Below are 17,373 nucleotides of genomic sequence, written 5' to 3'. Positions count from 1 at the left end.
AGTATTCTCATTCCCAAGAGAATGCAATCTCAGCCCTTTTTTCTGTTTCTTGAGTGTGGGTGTCAGGAAAAGCTGCCAAATGAGTGGAATTCTCCTCATGGGGATTCTTTCTCCCCACCCCAAGAGTCTCTGAGTCATAATGGCTCCCACCCACTCAAAGCACTACTTAAGATGTGGGCATAGGGGGTGTAATTAAAAGAAAACAAAAAAAGTTTATTTCAAGAAAAAAGTAGAAATCAGCTGACACAACAGAACAGGAAGCTGTGCAAAGCAAATATATGAGCTTAGAAAACCCAGCTGGCTGGAGATAACGTACAAGGGGACAAACGGAACACCCCAAGTCACCGCTCTGTGCCTCAGCTTCCTTATCTGTAGAACTGGGAGGATAGTACACATCATGTCCACCTGACAGGGTTGCAGTGAGACTGAAATGGTATAACGTATTTATCAAGCACTTTGTAAATGTTATGGCCCTATGTAAATGTCAGCTTGTTATAGTGGGCGTTTCAGTCAATGATTCTGTCATCAAAATATTAAATAACAGTAGGAGCATCCCACAGCCCTAGAAGTTAGCCTAATAACTGTAGATCTGAAAGGAACTTAAAGGCATATCTCTTTGTACCCCTTTATTTCAGGGAAGATAAAGAAGAGGGCCAGGGAATTTACATGAATTGTCCAAGGTCTCACAAGAAGTCTCAGGATTTGAATCCATCTTCTCTGGCTTCACAGTTCCTCCTACTTTACAAAACTATCTCAACATATCCTATTTAGGAAGCTGGGGGAAGTCAGTCTTATATTTGAAAAGGCATTCCTAGAGTTTCAGGAAAAAAAAAGACCATGGGGATTATTTAGTCTAGGTTCTTCATTTTACAGATGAGGAAACTGAGATTCAGGGGGATTTCCATGAGCAATCAGTCCTCTCTACTCTCTCCCTTTTCACTTCCCTGTCTCTGTCCCTCTCCAAAATAATGAATAAAGGGTGAGAGTCAGTTATTTGGGAAACTTATCAATGTTACTTTCTTGTTTGCTTCAGAAATGGTGCCCAATCATTAACTGATAGTTTGGGTGAATACCATGACAGACCACATTTCTGTTGAGCTCTCAGTTTTACAATGGGCTTTTGTCACAACTCTTTCCCATCCACAAACTGCTAGCCCCATTTACAGATGGCCAAATTGAGGCTTATCAGGATGAAGGGACTTGTCTGGAGTCACCCAACTTTTGTCAAATCTGGCAATTAAATCTGTCTCCCAACAGCTCCCAAATCTTAATGTGCTCTCCACTCATACCCATTGCCCTTCTTTACCTGTCTCTCTCCATGCTCAGTGCCCATCTCTACCTCTCTCCATCCATTGTCTGTCTGTCCCTAGCTCTGCTCTCGTGACTCCTCTCCATCACAAAGAATGATGCGATTACCACTGCCAGTGGAAGCTTGACAATGGCAAAGAACCCATACATCCCTGCTACAGCTTTCCTCCTTGTTTCCATTTTCCTGGTCCCCTAATTATAGACACCTTCTTAGGTAACCTGGGCTCCTTAAGCCTTTCTTTCTGGGATGCTGATTGCCCACCTGACACCTTACATGCTTCCCTTCTCTCCATTCATAAAGCCTCACCCTAGTTTAAGCTTTTGGTATCCCTCCGCTCCTCTGCTACAAGATCCATATTCAATCAATCAACAAACGTTAAATAAACAAGTGGCCCTCAGTTGGTGGACCTGGGTTACATGGTCCAAAGGGGTTTATCTAAAGCCCTGTCTGAAGGGTAATCATTTCTGCAGTTAGCCTAAGCTCAGGCTTCTTTTAAGAGCTGTTCAGTTGATTTAAATCGCCTCCAGATTATAATATCTTTTACCAATAAATTTGTTTGCTCAGTAGGATTTGGCCTCGTGCTGGAGGCAATGCTAATAGAAAACAGACAAGCTCTCACTGAGTCCCCCATGCCTGTAACTAAATACAGACTATTTTGATAACGGAATAGCTTTTGGAATTTTCTTCTTCTTCAAGGAATTCAAGTGGCTATTGAGTAATAGCCTAGGCTTTGCCTCCTGCTCATGCTATCCCTCCACTGCCGTCTCCAGCTGCCATATTTCCTTTGTATTTAGATTATTTGCAGGTGCTGTTAGGGAGCTCTTTGGGCAATAAGGCACAATGGAGGAACTGGTGGGCTTGCAGTGAGAGAGATCTGCATACAAATCCCACCTGTGATCCTGTGTGACTCTGGGCAAGTCACTTAACCTCTCTAATCCTCTCTGGTAACTTCCAGAAATTAAGAGTTAGAAGGGACCTCAGCAACCATCTTGCCCAACTCATTCCTGAAAGGAATCTTCAGTATAACCTATCTGATATGCTGATAATCGGAAGATTTTCAAAGGATGGGGAGCCTTCCACCTCTTGAAGCAGTCCTTTCTACTTTGGGACAACTCTAATTGGTAGGAAGTTTTCATTAACATCAAGCTTAAATTGACTTCTTTGCATTTCCACTCATTCTTCAGGGTTCTGCCATCTTGGGCCAAAAGGACCAAGTCTCTTTCTTTCCCATGAGAGCTTTTCAAATACTTGAAGGCAGCTGGCATGTCCTTCCTGAGTCTCCTCCAAGATCAAGCATCCCCAGGCCCATCAGTCAATAACCCTATCTGCCAAGTCATATCTACATTGGGATCTCCACTAGTAAAGGGAGTTCTCACACCATGAGTTCTGCATAACAATAAAATCATATCCTCTTTGTATATTCACTGTAACTAGAAAAATGTCTTTTCACCCTTCCAAGTTTAGGTTCCTCATCTTGTAGAATTAGGCAACAAAATATCCTCACCATCTGCCTTTTAGGGTTGTGAGGGGGACATGTGATCCACTTTAAAGTACTTCGTAAAGCTTTTACTGTTTTTTCCTACCCCCACACCATTCTCCCACCCAGAGTTTAAATCTGCTAAAGATACCACAAGTTCATGTGTCATAAAATCTTGTGACCTCTCATTTAACATTTGAGAAAACTGAAGTTTGCGCACAAGTTAAGTGCGGTGTTAGAGGTCACACAGTCTGTTGGTAATTCATCCAGAACTGGATCCCAAGTATCTGGATTCTCAATCCATTTTTTACCTTAGTAGATAGAAGTGACCTTCTTTGAAGGGACAAATTGCCTCTTTGAAAAAAATAATTTTACTGATATCATTTTATTTTTTTAACCTGGATTCTCATATATCCCTTCCTTCTCCCCCTCCAAGCAAGTCATCCTCCATAGCATTGTTTTTTAAAGACGGGGTAAATTCATTACAATTAAACAACACACCAAAAACACCTGACACTATATGCAGTGTCCCACCCCTAGTCTCTTACCTCTGGAAGGAGGGAGGGCTTGCCCTTTTCACCTCTCTTCTTTGGGGCTAAGCTTGGTTATTATAGTTGCATAGTATTCAGTTTTAATTATTTCGTGATCATCCTTTCTGTTTCCATTATTGTGATCGTTTTGAATGTTTTCTTGATTTTGCTTCCTTCACTTCGCATCATTCTATGTCATCTTATGCTTCTTTATTTCATCATTTTCATCATTTCTTACAACACAGTGAAATTCCATCACATTCATGTACCACAATTTGTTCAGCCTGTTCCTCATGCCATCAGTAGACATCAACTTTGTTGCTGGTTCTTTTTACTATACAAAAAGTGAAGCTATAAATATTTAGGTAGATAGGGACTTTTGGTTTTTTGTTATTTATTCCTCAGAGTATAGGCCTAGCAGTGGAATCACTAGATCAGAGAGTATCTATTTTTATCGCTTTCTTCACATAATTTCATATTGTGAAGTACCTCTTTTTCCATAAGTCAGAAAAATGTTCTGTGGATTCTGGGTGGTGGCTGCTTTGGGAAAGAGGGAGTGTGTTGTAGTGGAATTGGAGTCAGGACTGGGGATTGAGTCCTGCCTCAGAAACGTGACCAGCTGCATGATCCTAGGCAAGTCACTCATCCACGTTTATCCTCAGTTTCTTGATCTGTAAAATGGGACTGGAGGGGGTTGGCTTCCAGATTAAATCTATGACCTTGTAAGACTGGTAATCAATCAGAAATATTACCAGAGAGGAAGAATGCCCAAGTTATAAATAAATAAGGGAAAAATAAAGTGTTCTAGGATGTAATTTCTAGGGAGTTCACATGATTTTTCTACGCCCTGAAGTAGCTGGCCTTGAGAGAATTATCCTTCTTCCATTAAGCATCCTTTCCCATCTTCCAGAAGCCTGGGGAGATAACAATTGTAATCTCAGCCGAACAAGAGTTCCTTGAAGAAGATGACCTCCCCTGGCTCTTGTCTGAGCTGGGATGAGGTCTCCAGAGATGTGAGAGGCAGAATGATCGCAGGAGGCTTCAGAAATCCTGAACATTGGCATGCTGCTCACTTCTTTTTAACTACATTAGAAATGCATTGGTTATATCCCTACTGTGTGCAGAGTATTGTGCTCAGCCCTGGAGAAGATGCAATGAAGGACAAAGGAAGAGGGATAGAGTTGTTCAATCATCAGAAAGTCATGAATTTGAATCCTATGTCTGGCACTCTCTAGGTGGGCAAGTCCTTTAGCTTTTCTGTGACTCAGTGTCATCAGATATAATATACTGGGCTTGGACTTCAGCCTTTATAGTCATGCTTGGCTCAAAACCTATCATCCTATGATAAATCACTGGTCCTCTCTGGGCCTCAGTTTCTCATCTGTAACATAAACAGATTGTATATGGCTTCCAAGGTTCCTTCTATCTCTAAATCTATGATCTGATGTCCTGCCCTCATGGAGCCTAAATAATGAGGGAGAAGGTGAAGGAAAAGGTAAGACCTACCCAGATAAATCAAAAGCACATCCCCACCTGAGGAGTCCATTGAGGAGTTGTACAAGAAAATTAAGACTAGGGCAGGAAGACAGCACAGGGACCATTCAGTCCAACCCTTTCATTTTACAGATGAGGAAAGTGAGGCCTAGGTAGTCTAGGTATCTTCATAGTATCATAGCTCTAGGGCTAGAAGAGACCACAAAAGTCTTTAAGCCCAACTCCCTCATTTTACAGATAAGGAAAATGAGGCCCAGGGAGCTGTTGTGACTTGTGCCAAATGTCACAGGTAGTATCAGAGGCAGAATTTGAACCCAGTCCTCTGACTCCAACGCCAGCACATCAGTTTTCAAGACTATTGCTGTTGTCCTTTGCATTCTGCTGCCTCTATGAAACAGCTCTTGAAAGGTATCTCAGTCACACTGAAGATCTCTTTATCCATTGATTGCATCCCCAGGATCTAGTGCCAATGCAATTGGTATGACCTTGAACAAGTAATTTAACCATGTTGAGCTTCATCTGAAAAGTAAGGGCAATGAGCTGATTGACCTCTGAGGAACCTGAGAGAAGGTCTTTAATTCATGATACTTATACCTAACTCTCTCAATTTGGCAAAGTTAATTTTTTTCTCCTATACTTAACTATAGGATTTAAGGTTAAAAAGACACATGAACACTCATTTAATCTAGCTTTCTCATGAGATAAGAAAACTGAATGCCAGAGAGTAAACATATACTACCCCAGTCCACACAGGAAATAAATATTCACATCAGGACTTAGCCAAGGAATTCTGGGTCACCCTGACTTTTTCAGGAACCCACAAGATGGCACTGCCTCCTTGACTAACTTAATTGACTAAAATGGTTTCATTTGCTGGGGTAGCAGGGCCCTGTCAATATGGCATCCTTTGATGAATGTGTTCATAGAAGCAGGTGTATTGGGTGAAACTAAAGAGATTGTGGGAATCGGGTAAAATGTTTAAAAACTCACACTCTCATGTCAATAGTTAACGTGCTCATTTAACATGTTCCTTAAGCCTGGAAGCAAGGCAGTGCTGGCAATGCTGTAGCTTCGTATTTCAATTGTTGTGATGTGCAAGAGTTGTCCTTGGCACACACCTTTTTCCTGCTCTGCATCATCATCTTGGTGGAGCCCACTCTTGTTGAGCTCTTAGTCATGTAGGCTGTTATCTAAATGGTCAGCACTCCACTTGGCTTCATATATCACCCCCAAAGCAGAGTTGTAGGCGTTATGCAAGGTCAGGGAGCCTCCCACTTCCATTTTGGAACCTCAGCAGATCCATGATTTCTAGTTGGGCTCTCTCACTATTAGTACAATCAGTAAACCAGTCAGCAAGTCATATTAAGGGGCCTTTTGGGTGCCAGCACTGTGCTAGATGCTAGTGACACAAATACCCCCTCCCCCCCAAAAATTTTTGTACTAGATCTTTTGGTGTATTGGAGGAAAACAACTCTCTCTCTCTCTCTCTCTGTATATATGTATATACATATACACACATACACACGTACACACATACACATAAATATACAGAGATAAGTGTATGTGTGTGTACGTATGTATGTATATGTTTGCATTTATGTATATGTATTGTGTTTAAATATGTATTTATGTGTATAAAAATACATGTGTGAAGACATATAAATATGTATGTATGTATATTTATATATGGGTCTATATAAGTATGTGCATATATTATGTATCTGTATATTTGTGTATATAAATATGTATGTGTGTATAGATGTGTATAGGTGTGTGTATATATCTATGTATACATGCACACACACATATATACACACATATGTATTTCAAGTATTTAGCAAATAAATACTTAAGTATTTTATATCTGTTTTATATTTAGTAAATAAACAGTTAAGGGGGCATATAAGTGGTGCAGTAGATAGAACTCTGGTTCTGAAGTCAGGAAGATCTGAGTTCATATCCAGACTCAGTTAATAGCTGGAGCAAGTCACTTAACTTTTGTCTGCCTCAGTGTCCTTATCTGCACACTGGGGATAATAAGGGTGCCCACCAAGTGAGATAATAATGGTTAAGGCCTCAGCACAGAGCATGGCACATAGTAAATGTTGCATAAATTCTAGCTATTAGGTATTAAGTACTTAATAGGCAACAGGTGCTCTGCTAGCAGCGGAGATATACTGCCTGTCGTCGTGCAGCCTCCGGACTTTGGGCCTTTTTTGATTCTTGTGTGATCAGGATGTTACATTATTCGTAGCCACATAGCAATAGTGGGAGAATAGCATTGTTTAAAAAGTGGAGTCTTAGAAATTTGGGACCATTCAAAGTTCTACATAATTCTCTAGATTCAACCAAGCTTGGTCTCTTCAGAGTTAGAATACACAAAGTACTTGGAGGGGAGGGCACTAGCCATTCAAGAAGACGAGACTAGTCTTCATACAGGATGGGGTACTTAACTTCAGAGAAGGAAACTGAATTTTAGAAAGATAAAGTAATTTTCCCAGGGTCTCCCAGAAGGTAATTAGTGGAACGAATGATGACTGAAACCTTAAATCTCTGGCAATCCTTTCTTGTAAGACAAATCCTTTTTCTGTTCCATCATATGATCTAAAACATTGGACTAGACCAGAGGTGGAGAACCTGCAGCCTTGGGGCCACATATGGTCCTCTAGGTCCTTAAGTGTGGCCCTTTGACTGAATCCAAACTTCACAAACATATACCCTTCATAAAAGCATATGTCCTGTAAAACTTGGACTCCGTCAAAAGGCCACACTTGAGGACCTAAAAGACCATATGTGGCCCCAAGGCTACAGATTCCCCACCCCTGGATTAGACAATGACATGGTCTCTTTTAGCTATAAATACATCATAATATGGAGATGACTTGTCTGGGACATAAGGTCCATTTCCTTATATTTTCCTTTGCACCCTAGTCCAGTCTTCTTTCATCTCAGACAGATTAGAATCTAGTTTATTTGCATTCACCAGGAAGATGATCCCCTGCCAGACTCCCATTCTGCTGTCTAATGGATCTGGTTAACAGTGAATCTTCTGTCCCAGTGGATATTCATTACCACTGTCCTCTTGTCAATTGCTTTTGGCTCCAGGCATGTGGGCAAGTGACTTTCTGCTAGCCTGTTGTAGCTAATCAACATTGTCCCTGCTATACATAAAATGTAATTTAGAAGGATTGTAATGGCTTCCAAATGATGATGGTGCCATAACCCAATTAAAATGGTTTTAATAAAACTGTCTCGAGTCGGCATAAACAGCTGCAAACTGTGCCCCATGTTTTCTAATGACCTCTGGAATGAGTGGTGGCAATTTGTCATTCTCTTGAGTGATGAGGCACTGGGAAAAGTCCTTCATCCTGTCTAAATCATCCTAATCTCTTCTTTTTCCTAGACGATCCACGTCGCCATCGTCTGCGCTGGGTACAACGCCAGTCGAGATGTCGTCACTTTGGTCAAGTCTGTCTTGTTTCATAGGTAAAGGAAATATTTTCCCTTCTGTGGGTTGGGATTAATTTGAGAAATGATCCAGCTGTATCCTTGGGGAGAGGAGAAGCATTGAATGAATAAATGTAAAATCCTCAAAGTCATCTAGGAGATGGACATTGTATAACTCATTCATAGGAAGGTAACCACTCTAGGAAGAAGCCTGAAGACCGTGCTAGGAAAGAGTCAGTGGAAGGAACTGAAACTTGTTTAGGCTGGAGAAAAGAATACTGGGCACATATTAACTGTCTTTAGGTATTTTAGACTGTCATGGAGAAGGGAGTTCATACTTTTTTCTCTTGGCCACAGAGGACAAAATTGGGAGCAATATGAGGGGAACTGCTAAGGCAGACAGACCCTGCCTTGATGAAGGGAAAGTATCCTAAACCATTAAGCCTTTCTAGAGTGGGGCATTTTGGTCAGCTTTCCTGGACTCAGAGTATTTGGATAGGGGCTGCATGAGCTTTTCTCAGGGAAGCTCCAGAGGGGATCCCTTTTCAAGCATGGATGGGGTTTTCTGAAGCCATCCCATCAAGGAGCCTCAGAAGTCAATGTGGGACACATGGAAGCTTGGTTATTGTTATGGGGAGATTCAGTTCACCTAAAGAGATGAGGCTGGGTTTGTTACTTAATACCTGTGTAATTTAGGGCAAGCCACTAGCCTCTCTGGCCTCTGTTTCCTCATTTATCAAATGGGGGAGTTGGGCTAGTCAGAGATGGGGATCCTATGACCTCAAGACCACATTTGGCCCTCTAGGTCCTCAAATGTGACCCTTATGCACACACACACACACACACACACACTCACACACACTCACACACACTCCTTTACAAAGCTTTATTAATGAAGATTTAAAGTTCAAAATTTATAAGTGGTATTATGTATTCTAGGCTCTGAGAATTTAAAAGTGAAAAACAAATCAACTAACTTCCTCAAATGACTGAGTAGTGAGCTACCCAACACTGGAGACATCCAAGGTTCAGGTAAAGCTTGTCAGAAGTGTTGGAGAGCGGATTCTTGCTCCAGGCATTGTGCTAGACAAAAAATAACCTGAAGAATCCCTTCCAGCTCTGTGATTATATGAACTGATTAACTTAGTAGATCAAGGTGATCGGGTGGGTGAGAGGAAAGCCAGTGGAATTTGAAGCTTCTTCCACAGGTAGCCAGGTTATAAATAGTAGAACTACTCTTCAAGCACGTTTAAGGGATTAACTAATATGTGATTATAAGGTGCTTTGCCAAATGGAATACCTTCCTAATGCTAAATAATAATATAATAGCAGCTGTGCCAGATTCCTCTTTGGGGTCATTACATTGACTTTCAGACAAGGTTTTCCCCAAATCTTCAGTCAAGGTCTTCTTTGTTGTCTTAAATCATTTTCATTTCTCAAAGATGCCTGTATGCAATGTCCATAGAGAATTTTAAAAGGAAAGGGTGAATTTGCTTGGAAAGTCAATTTGAGGAAACCCAGAATCTGAATGATTGCTTGTGTTTCTTCTTTCTCCCTGACCGAGGCACCCAATTTTTTGTAGTGAAAATTGATTGCTTTAGTCCAGACTTCTCACGTTAGCAAGGACAAAGAGACACCAGAGAGGGGAGTAATTGAGACAAGGCCATGTGGGGACTGGGTAACTATAACTAAGTATTTAGAAAGCCCCTACCTTCAAGGTGGTTATGTTCTATTGGCAAGAGACAACATGTCCATGTGGAGGTCTATATAAAAATACTTTAAAATTGTTTGGATTTTTTGTTCGGTTTTTAGAGGAAGGCACTAGTATTTGGGCGAATTGTGTGAGACTTCTTGGAGAAAGTGGTACTTGAACGGAGTTCTGAAAGCAAACAAGAATTGTAAAGGGCAGAGATGAGGAAGAGAGAATTCCAGGTTGGGGGCCAGCTGGACAAAGCAGAGTAGAGATATTTGACTCCAAATCTATCCCCTTATCCTCTATACCCCAGTGATTTCTCACAAGGAGGAGGCTTATGTTGATAGGGCACGAATATAGGAAGAACATTGTATTTGGAGTCAAAGGAACTGAACTGAAATAACCTACCACCTATATGTCTGAGAACAAATCCCTTCCTGTCTCTTCACCTCAGTGTCCTCCTGGGGAGGTGATTGATTAGATGCCTGCTGAGGGGAAGTCTCTTCTGCCTCTGTCTTTAAACGGAAATAAAATTACCTCCAGTTTGTATCCAGAGCAGTGAAATTCATCTCCTGACTCTTCCAACCTAATGTGGCTCCAAGTGTCCAAATGCGGGACTACCATTCTGGTTTGTTGATGTACTTTGCAAATAGCTCCTCTCCCTGGTGGGACAAAATGGGGTTTTACATGTAGTTGTTGTACTTTTGTCATGTCAATGGTGTCTGACTCTCTGTGACTCCATTTGGGATTTTCTTCATGAAGATACTGCAGTCATTTGCCATGTCCTTCTCCAACTCCTTTGGCCGATGAGGAAATTGAGGCAAACAGGGTTAAGTGACTTGCCCAGTCACACAACTTCCAGGTGTCTAATACAAAATTTGAATGTGGGTCCTCCTGATTCTGGGCCAGGCGCTCTATCCACTGCACTACCTGTTATGTAAAGCAAAATGAAAACAAAGGAGGTTCCATGGTAAGGTAGAAAGTACGTTGGTTCTGGAATCCGAGGACCTGAGTTTAAATCTCACCTCTTCTACTTCTCTGGGGCTCAATTTCCTCATTTGTAAAATGAGGGGGCTGGATGTGATGGGCTCTGAACTAAGTCTATGATCCTCTGTCCTCTAAGGTCCCATCTGGTTTGAGGCCTGTGACCTTGTGTCTAACCATTCAAGCTCCTTGGGACAAATTTGAGCTAGCAGACAAAGCATTAATGTCACTGCTCAGAAGGGCTCTAATCACATATATGTTGGCACTGTTCTCAGAAATAAATGAGAACATTACTCCCTTCCAGCTTTCTTTTAATAAATGTTTATTGATTTATTAGCTGATTGATTTGGAACATCAGATCATTTAGCCTTGTGAAGGCTAGTTCCCCAGTCACTGTAAAAATAAGAAGTCATTTGTGTGGATGGAAGATGTATGTGTGTATGTGCGTGCACGTGTATGCATGTGCATGCATGAACATCCTTCATCTCCCTTTCCCTGACTAACTCAACAAAATTGGTACTTGGCTTTCCTGGGCACTGGTGCAACCCCTAGCTATAAATGTATGTCGTTTTGATTCCCTAGTGTCAAGTAAAGGCGGACAATTCGAGAAAGGAAGATTGGAGGGCAGAGAGTCAGCTCTAGGTGGGGCACAATCTTGGCATCAGAGTGGTTTAGTGGAAAGAATGGAGGACTAAGCCACTAGAGGTCTGGGTTCTAATGCAATCTAATTTAATTCATTTCAGTAAGCATTCATCAAATACTTGCTGTGACCCAGGAGATGGAAAAAAAAGTCCAAGCCCTGAAGGAATTTGGCCATTACTCAGTACATGGTAGATGGAAAAGTGGGAGCAGAATGGGAGAAAGAGGCAGGTACCTTTGGAATTCTGACCTAAGGCTGGCCTGCCCTGCTGAGGGAGTGAGTGCAAACTGACCTCACCTACCTGCCCCAGGGATGCTTCATAGTCACCATGACTATGGGTATCTCCCCTTACTCTTTCCACCTCATGTTTTATATCCCACCTTCCACTGAAGCCTTTTCTGAACCCCGCCAGGCTCCTTCTTCCCCAAATTACCTATTTATTTATATTTAATTGATGTAGATCCTTTATTTTTTCACCCTTTCCTGTGTCTGGTCCTCAGTTTCCTCTTCTGTAAAATAGATGAAGTGGCCTCTATTTTAAGCCTTGTCCTTCCAGCTTTAGCTCTGTAATCTTATGAGCCTAAGAAAATCACATCTCCTCCACTCCCCTATCCTAGAATGTAAGTCTCTTAAGGTCAAAGCCTGTTTAATTTTTGGCTTTGAAATGTTCTTGTAATTATTCAAAACTTTGGCATAGTGGATAGAATGCTGGACTTGGAGTCAAGAAGACCTGACTTTCAATCCTGCTTCAGACACATACCAGCTGAGTGACCCTAGGCAAGTCACTTATTCCATTCCAGCCTCAGTTTCCTCACCTGTAAAATGGAAATAATAGTAACACTGACCTTATAGGGTTGTTGTTGGGATCAATTTAAAAAAAATATGTAGTCATTTGTAAAATTTAAAGCACCATATAAATCTTAGCTATGATTAAAATCATTATTATGGCCTGGGTTTGAGTCTCACTGTCTGTATAACCTTGGGTAAAACCTCTCTGGGCCTCCGTTTCCTCCTAGGCAAAATAGCCTCTAGTCCCTTCTAGCTCTAAATTTATGACCTTAAGTGAGCAGGCCTCAGTTTCCTCATCTGTAAAATGTCAGAAGTTTGGTCAGATGGTCTCTGAGTTTCTCTCCATTTCTCTCTATGATCCTCTGCTCCCAAATATGTTTTTCTTTTTCAATTGCAGAAACTGAGACCCAGAGAGAGACGATGTGTTGCTCGATCTCTCTTGCGTGAGAATTCTTATTTAAATTCACCTGAGCCCCTTGCCTTCTCCCATGGTGCTCTGTGCTCGAATAGCACAGAGTATAATGAATTTCCTTGGTATTCATGTGGATGCCACATGCATTTTTTTAAAAATCAGATTTCCATTGTCATTTCATAATTAAAGGATGCTTCAGCTGGAGTGTTACCATATATTTTAATACAAAAGCAGGCCCCAGATTGCCTCAGACAATCTGTGGCAAATTTCTGAGGGGAAAAATATATGTCATGGTGGTTTAATCATCTCTGCTGGCATGCATTAGCATATTTGTTCCAGTCTTACCTTGGTGCTGGAGAGCTGGGAAGGAGAAGGAGTGGGGAGTATTTGCTCACTAAAGATGGTCAGATCAAGCTCCTGACTCCTTGTCCCTGGTAAAAGCTCCAGCCCACAAGGTAGCAGAGATCCCCAGCTCTCAGGCTTTAGGACCACTCTGTCCCCAGCCAGTCTGAGGGTCCTATGGGACCTTCAGGGGAAAACTAAAGGGACTTCATCTAATTCAGGACTTCTTAACCCAGAGGTCCCTGAACTTGTCCCTTTCTTATGATCACTGTATCTCAATGTCATTTTTTCCTTTGCAATTATGGGTGTCATGCATTTATATAATTCTAGGTGTTTTATGAATTTAGGAGAGGGGCTTCACCAAGGTATGCAGGACACACACATACACACACACACACACACACACACACACACACACGTCATTGATTTTAGGTGATGTGAAGAAGTATTTCCAGCTGTTGAGAGAGCACATCCTGTGGATCTCTAGAAGGAACTCCTGATTGAGAAAAAAATAAGCAGAACAAATAAGCAACTGGATTTGTACCTGTTTGATTATAGAATGCTGGAGTTGGGATTGGAGCATCCTAAAAACAAGGAATGCCAGAGCTGGGAGGGTCTTTAGGACAGGGAATGTCCAATCTGGGGTAGGTCGGGTAGAGGAAGAGCCTTAGAAGAGGGAATATCAGAAATGGCTGGTCTGAAAGATCAAATAATAGTGCAACTAATTTTGCAAATGTGAAAACTGAGGCTCAGAGTTTGGAAGTGATTTGCTCATACAGCCAGCAAATGGCAGAGAATCATCACATTATCATCATAGCTTTGCAGTTTGGGGAGGTGGAAGGCCTTTGGGGAATTATCTAGTCAAGTCTCTTCAATTTTACATCTGAGGAAACCAAGATCCAGAGATATTAAATAACTTATCTAAATTCAGATAGTTCATATCGAAGCTCAGATTTCTGAGCCAGTGTCCTCTACCACCATAACTCACTGCTCATCTGCAAAATACATGGGTTAGCCTGGGTGAGCCATGCCTCCCGATCCTCTTTATGGTGCAAAGAGACTAGACTGAAATCCTTCTCACTAAGAATCAGCTTCAGTGAAATGTTCCTCTTGAATATGGTCAAGGCCACAGTCAAGTGAGTTTCTGAGGGTGACAAATGAGTAAAGAATCTTTGCTTTTAGCATCTGTTTCTTAGAAAGAAAGGCATGAGAATAATTGCTCATTAGTATTTTTTTTAAGCATCAATTACTGTGCTCAGAGTATTTCAAGGCTGACCTAGATTCAGGCTGGTCCAGTGGAAAAAACTGCGGATGGAAATCAGATGCCTGGGTTCAGTCTCAGATTCATGTGTTATTTACTACTTTGGCCAACTATGACTTTAGGACAGGCACTTCATCTCTATTTGTCTCAGTCTCCCCATCTGTAAAATGAGTGAGATTTAGTGTAAGACCCCTAAGTTACCTTCCATCTCTAAAATGATGAATGAATATATTTTTAATATACCTACTGTGTGCAGGGCACTCTACTAAACACTGGGCATGTAAATACAAAAGAGCTAGTCCCTGAGCTCATGAAGCTCATATCCTAATGGAATCAATAATAAGTATTGGGGTGTGGAGGTCAAGGAGGGTTATTTTGGTTTGAAAAGTTATAATAATGGTTGTTTTTAGTCATGTCCAACTCTTTGTGCCCCTGTTTGGGGTTTTCTTGGCAGAGATACTGTAGTGCTTTGTCATTTCCTTCTCCAGCTCATTTTACAGATGAGGAAACTGAGGCAAAGTTAAGTGACTTGCCCAGGATCATACAGTTATTAAATATGTGAGGGTAGATTTGAGCTCAGGAAGATGAGTCTTCCTAATTCCAAGTCCAGCTCACCATGCACTGTGGTACCACCTAGCTACCTATGAATGCTAGGCAGTTGGAGCCAATGGGGAATAAACTGTCACAACCACCATGTTAATTCATGAGATTATGGTTCCAGAACTGGAAAGGGTGGAGAGGGGTGTCCAAGGTACAGGTGAGGTGACAAAGGTGCCTGATGAGATGTTCAAGGAATACAGGGGGGATTAGTTGGGACCATTCCAAAATGATGGACCCCTAGAATCACTCATTAACCAGACCAGTGGTGGCCCAGGCTGGGAGCTCCACAGATGATCCCCTAATGTTCTTGGGACCTCAGTTGCCTCACCTGTAAATTGAAGGCATTGGGTTACATCATGACCTCAAAAGCCTCTGCTATTTTTGAATCCAGTTGATTGGTGCATACCAGATACTGGGTATAGAAATAAAAAAGGATAGACAATCAGGGAACTTACATTCTAATGGGGGGAGTGTTGGAAATCCACTACCTGTATCAAAAAACAATAGAATCCTTTGCAAACACTCAAACATTACAAAAAGTAGAGTTGTTCTCAACACTTACCAGAGTCCATAGCCCAACAGGCCTTCAATAATTACCTTGACTGATGGGTAGATTAGAAAAATAAACCAAGGATTCATTTTCTGTTTCATTTTTAGTGAATTTCCTCCCACAAGCACTTGTTTTTCTTATTCTAGATTATAATAGTCAGTGAAAAAGGCAGTAAGTCACCTCTCCTTGCTCTAATACAGGAGACACCTCATTACCCTACATTTGTCTGGTGCTTTTCAGTTTTCAGATCTTTCATGAAACTCCATTTGCTTTTACAATTTTCATGACATTTATTCGAGTCAGGCAGGAGAGGGACTGTTATCCCCATTTTAGACATAGGGTAAATGCATTCAAAAAGCTGACATGATTTCCTTGGTCCTCCAGTTTTCTCATTTCAAAAAAACTTTTCAGGCCCCTACAACATGCCATAATTCATGCTAGGACCCCAAGATACAAAGGCAAACAGAAGACATTTCCTGTCTTCAATAAGTTCATATTCTAGTGGGAGATTTTAAAAATGTGCCCAAGATAAATATATGTGAAGTCATTGCAGGTCATCCAAGGTCAGGATGAATCAACGTGTGAAAGCCAGAAATGAAAGTTAATGAAAGCATTCATCATCGTCGTCTTCATCACTTTATTGCTTTGTGTCTCTAGCTTTTAGCACAGTGCAGGGACCATAGCAGGCATTTAATACATGCTTGTTGATGTGTTCAGTGATAACTCCAGTCTCTGTGGTGCATTTTCCTTTTTTGATCCCAATACATCCTCCCATTAGAATATAAGTTTGTTGAGGGCAGAGATTCTCTCTCTCTTTATTTCTTTCCCCATTGTTTGGAGCAGGTAGAGTGCTGAGCCTGAAGTCGAGAAGACTCATCTTCCTTAGTTCAAATCTGGCCTCAGATAAGTATTACCTGTGTTACCCTGGGTGAGTTACTTCACTCTGTTTGCCTCAGTTTCCATATCTGTAAAGTGAGCGGGAGAAGGAAACAGCAAACCAATGCAGTATCTTTGCCAAGAAAACCCTATGTGGAGTCACAAAGAGTCTAACAAGACTGAGATAACACAACAACAACAACCACGTGCTTAATATATTTAATTATTCATTCATTTTTGAGTGAGAATACTGAGGGACAAAATGGGAAATGATTTGCACATGGTCATTTATCACATATATGACAGATTTGGAGTTCCTACCTCTGGCTTCTGACCCCAAAGTCAGTGTTTTCTCCATTATGTTACATTATAACATGGGACATATAATATCATATGTTGTGTCTAGAATATAGGGTACATAGAAGGGTGTGCCTAGAGGCCAAGGCAGTAGGTTAGAGTTAATTTGTTTAGAACAGTGTTTTTGAAGATTCACACTGTATTAAGTGGACAGTGGGAAATGACAGAAATTTTATTTTTTATTGTTATTGGGATTTTTTTCTGTCTAGAAGAAACTTCCCTTGCACATGGTGAAGAAGAGTTGGACAGGTGTATAAGAATGCCTAGGACAAGAGACAGACTCAGTGTAGGACGCCCAATTCAGAAGATGCTGGAGGTCTATGCATCATAGATTTAGACTGGCTTATTCCAACCCTCTCATTTTGAAGATGAAGAACCTGAGTCACGAGTCAGATTTGCTTAAGGTGATGCAGATGGTACTTGACAGAGATAGGATTTGAACCCAGGCTCTCTAATTTCTAATCTGGTGTTCCTCCGACTCTGTCATGAATCCTGACAGAATTTAGGTCAGAAGATCTGTCAGAAGTGACAGCTATGAGCCTTTGCAGTTGTCATGCAGACTTAGTCTTTGAGGAGGAGAAAAATGGGCATGTTTGATAACGGCTGCCTGAA

At 41.3% G+C, this 17,373-nt stretch overlaps 1 protein-coding gene across 2 annotated transcripts in view; it reads left to right on the top strand.

Annotated features, from left to right (window-relative positions):
* Positions 1-17,373, top strand: part of LARGE1 (LARGE xylosyl- and glucuronyltransferase 1) — a 611,843-nt gene that overhangs the window by 285,092 nt on the left and 309,378 nt on the right. For both annotated transcript variants that reach the window (XM_072655854.1, XM_072655855.1), the window contains exon 4: positions 8,214-8,296. In XM_072655854.1, coding sequence (XP_072511955.1) covers positions 8,214-8,296 — 83 coding nt within the window. The remainder of the gene's footprint in view (positions 1-8,213; positions 8,297-17,373) is intronic.

This window comes from Notamacropus eugenii, chromosome 3, assembly GCF_028372415.1.
Source record: "Notamacropus eugenii isolate mMacEug1 chromosome 3, mMacEug1.pri_v2, whole genome shotgun sequence".
Classification (NCBI taxonomy): domain Eukaryota; kingdom Metazoa; phylum Chordata; class Mammalia; order Diprotodontia; family Macropodidae; genus Notamacropus; species Notamacropus eugenii.
The sequence above is the reverse complement of the archived record's forward strand: the minus strand, read 5'-3'. Positions and strand labels throughout refer to the sequence as shown.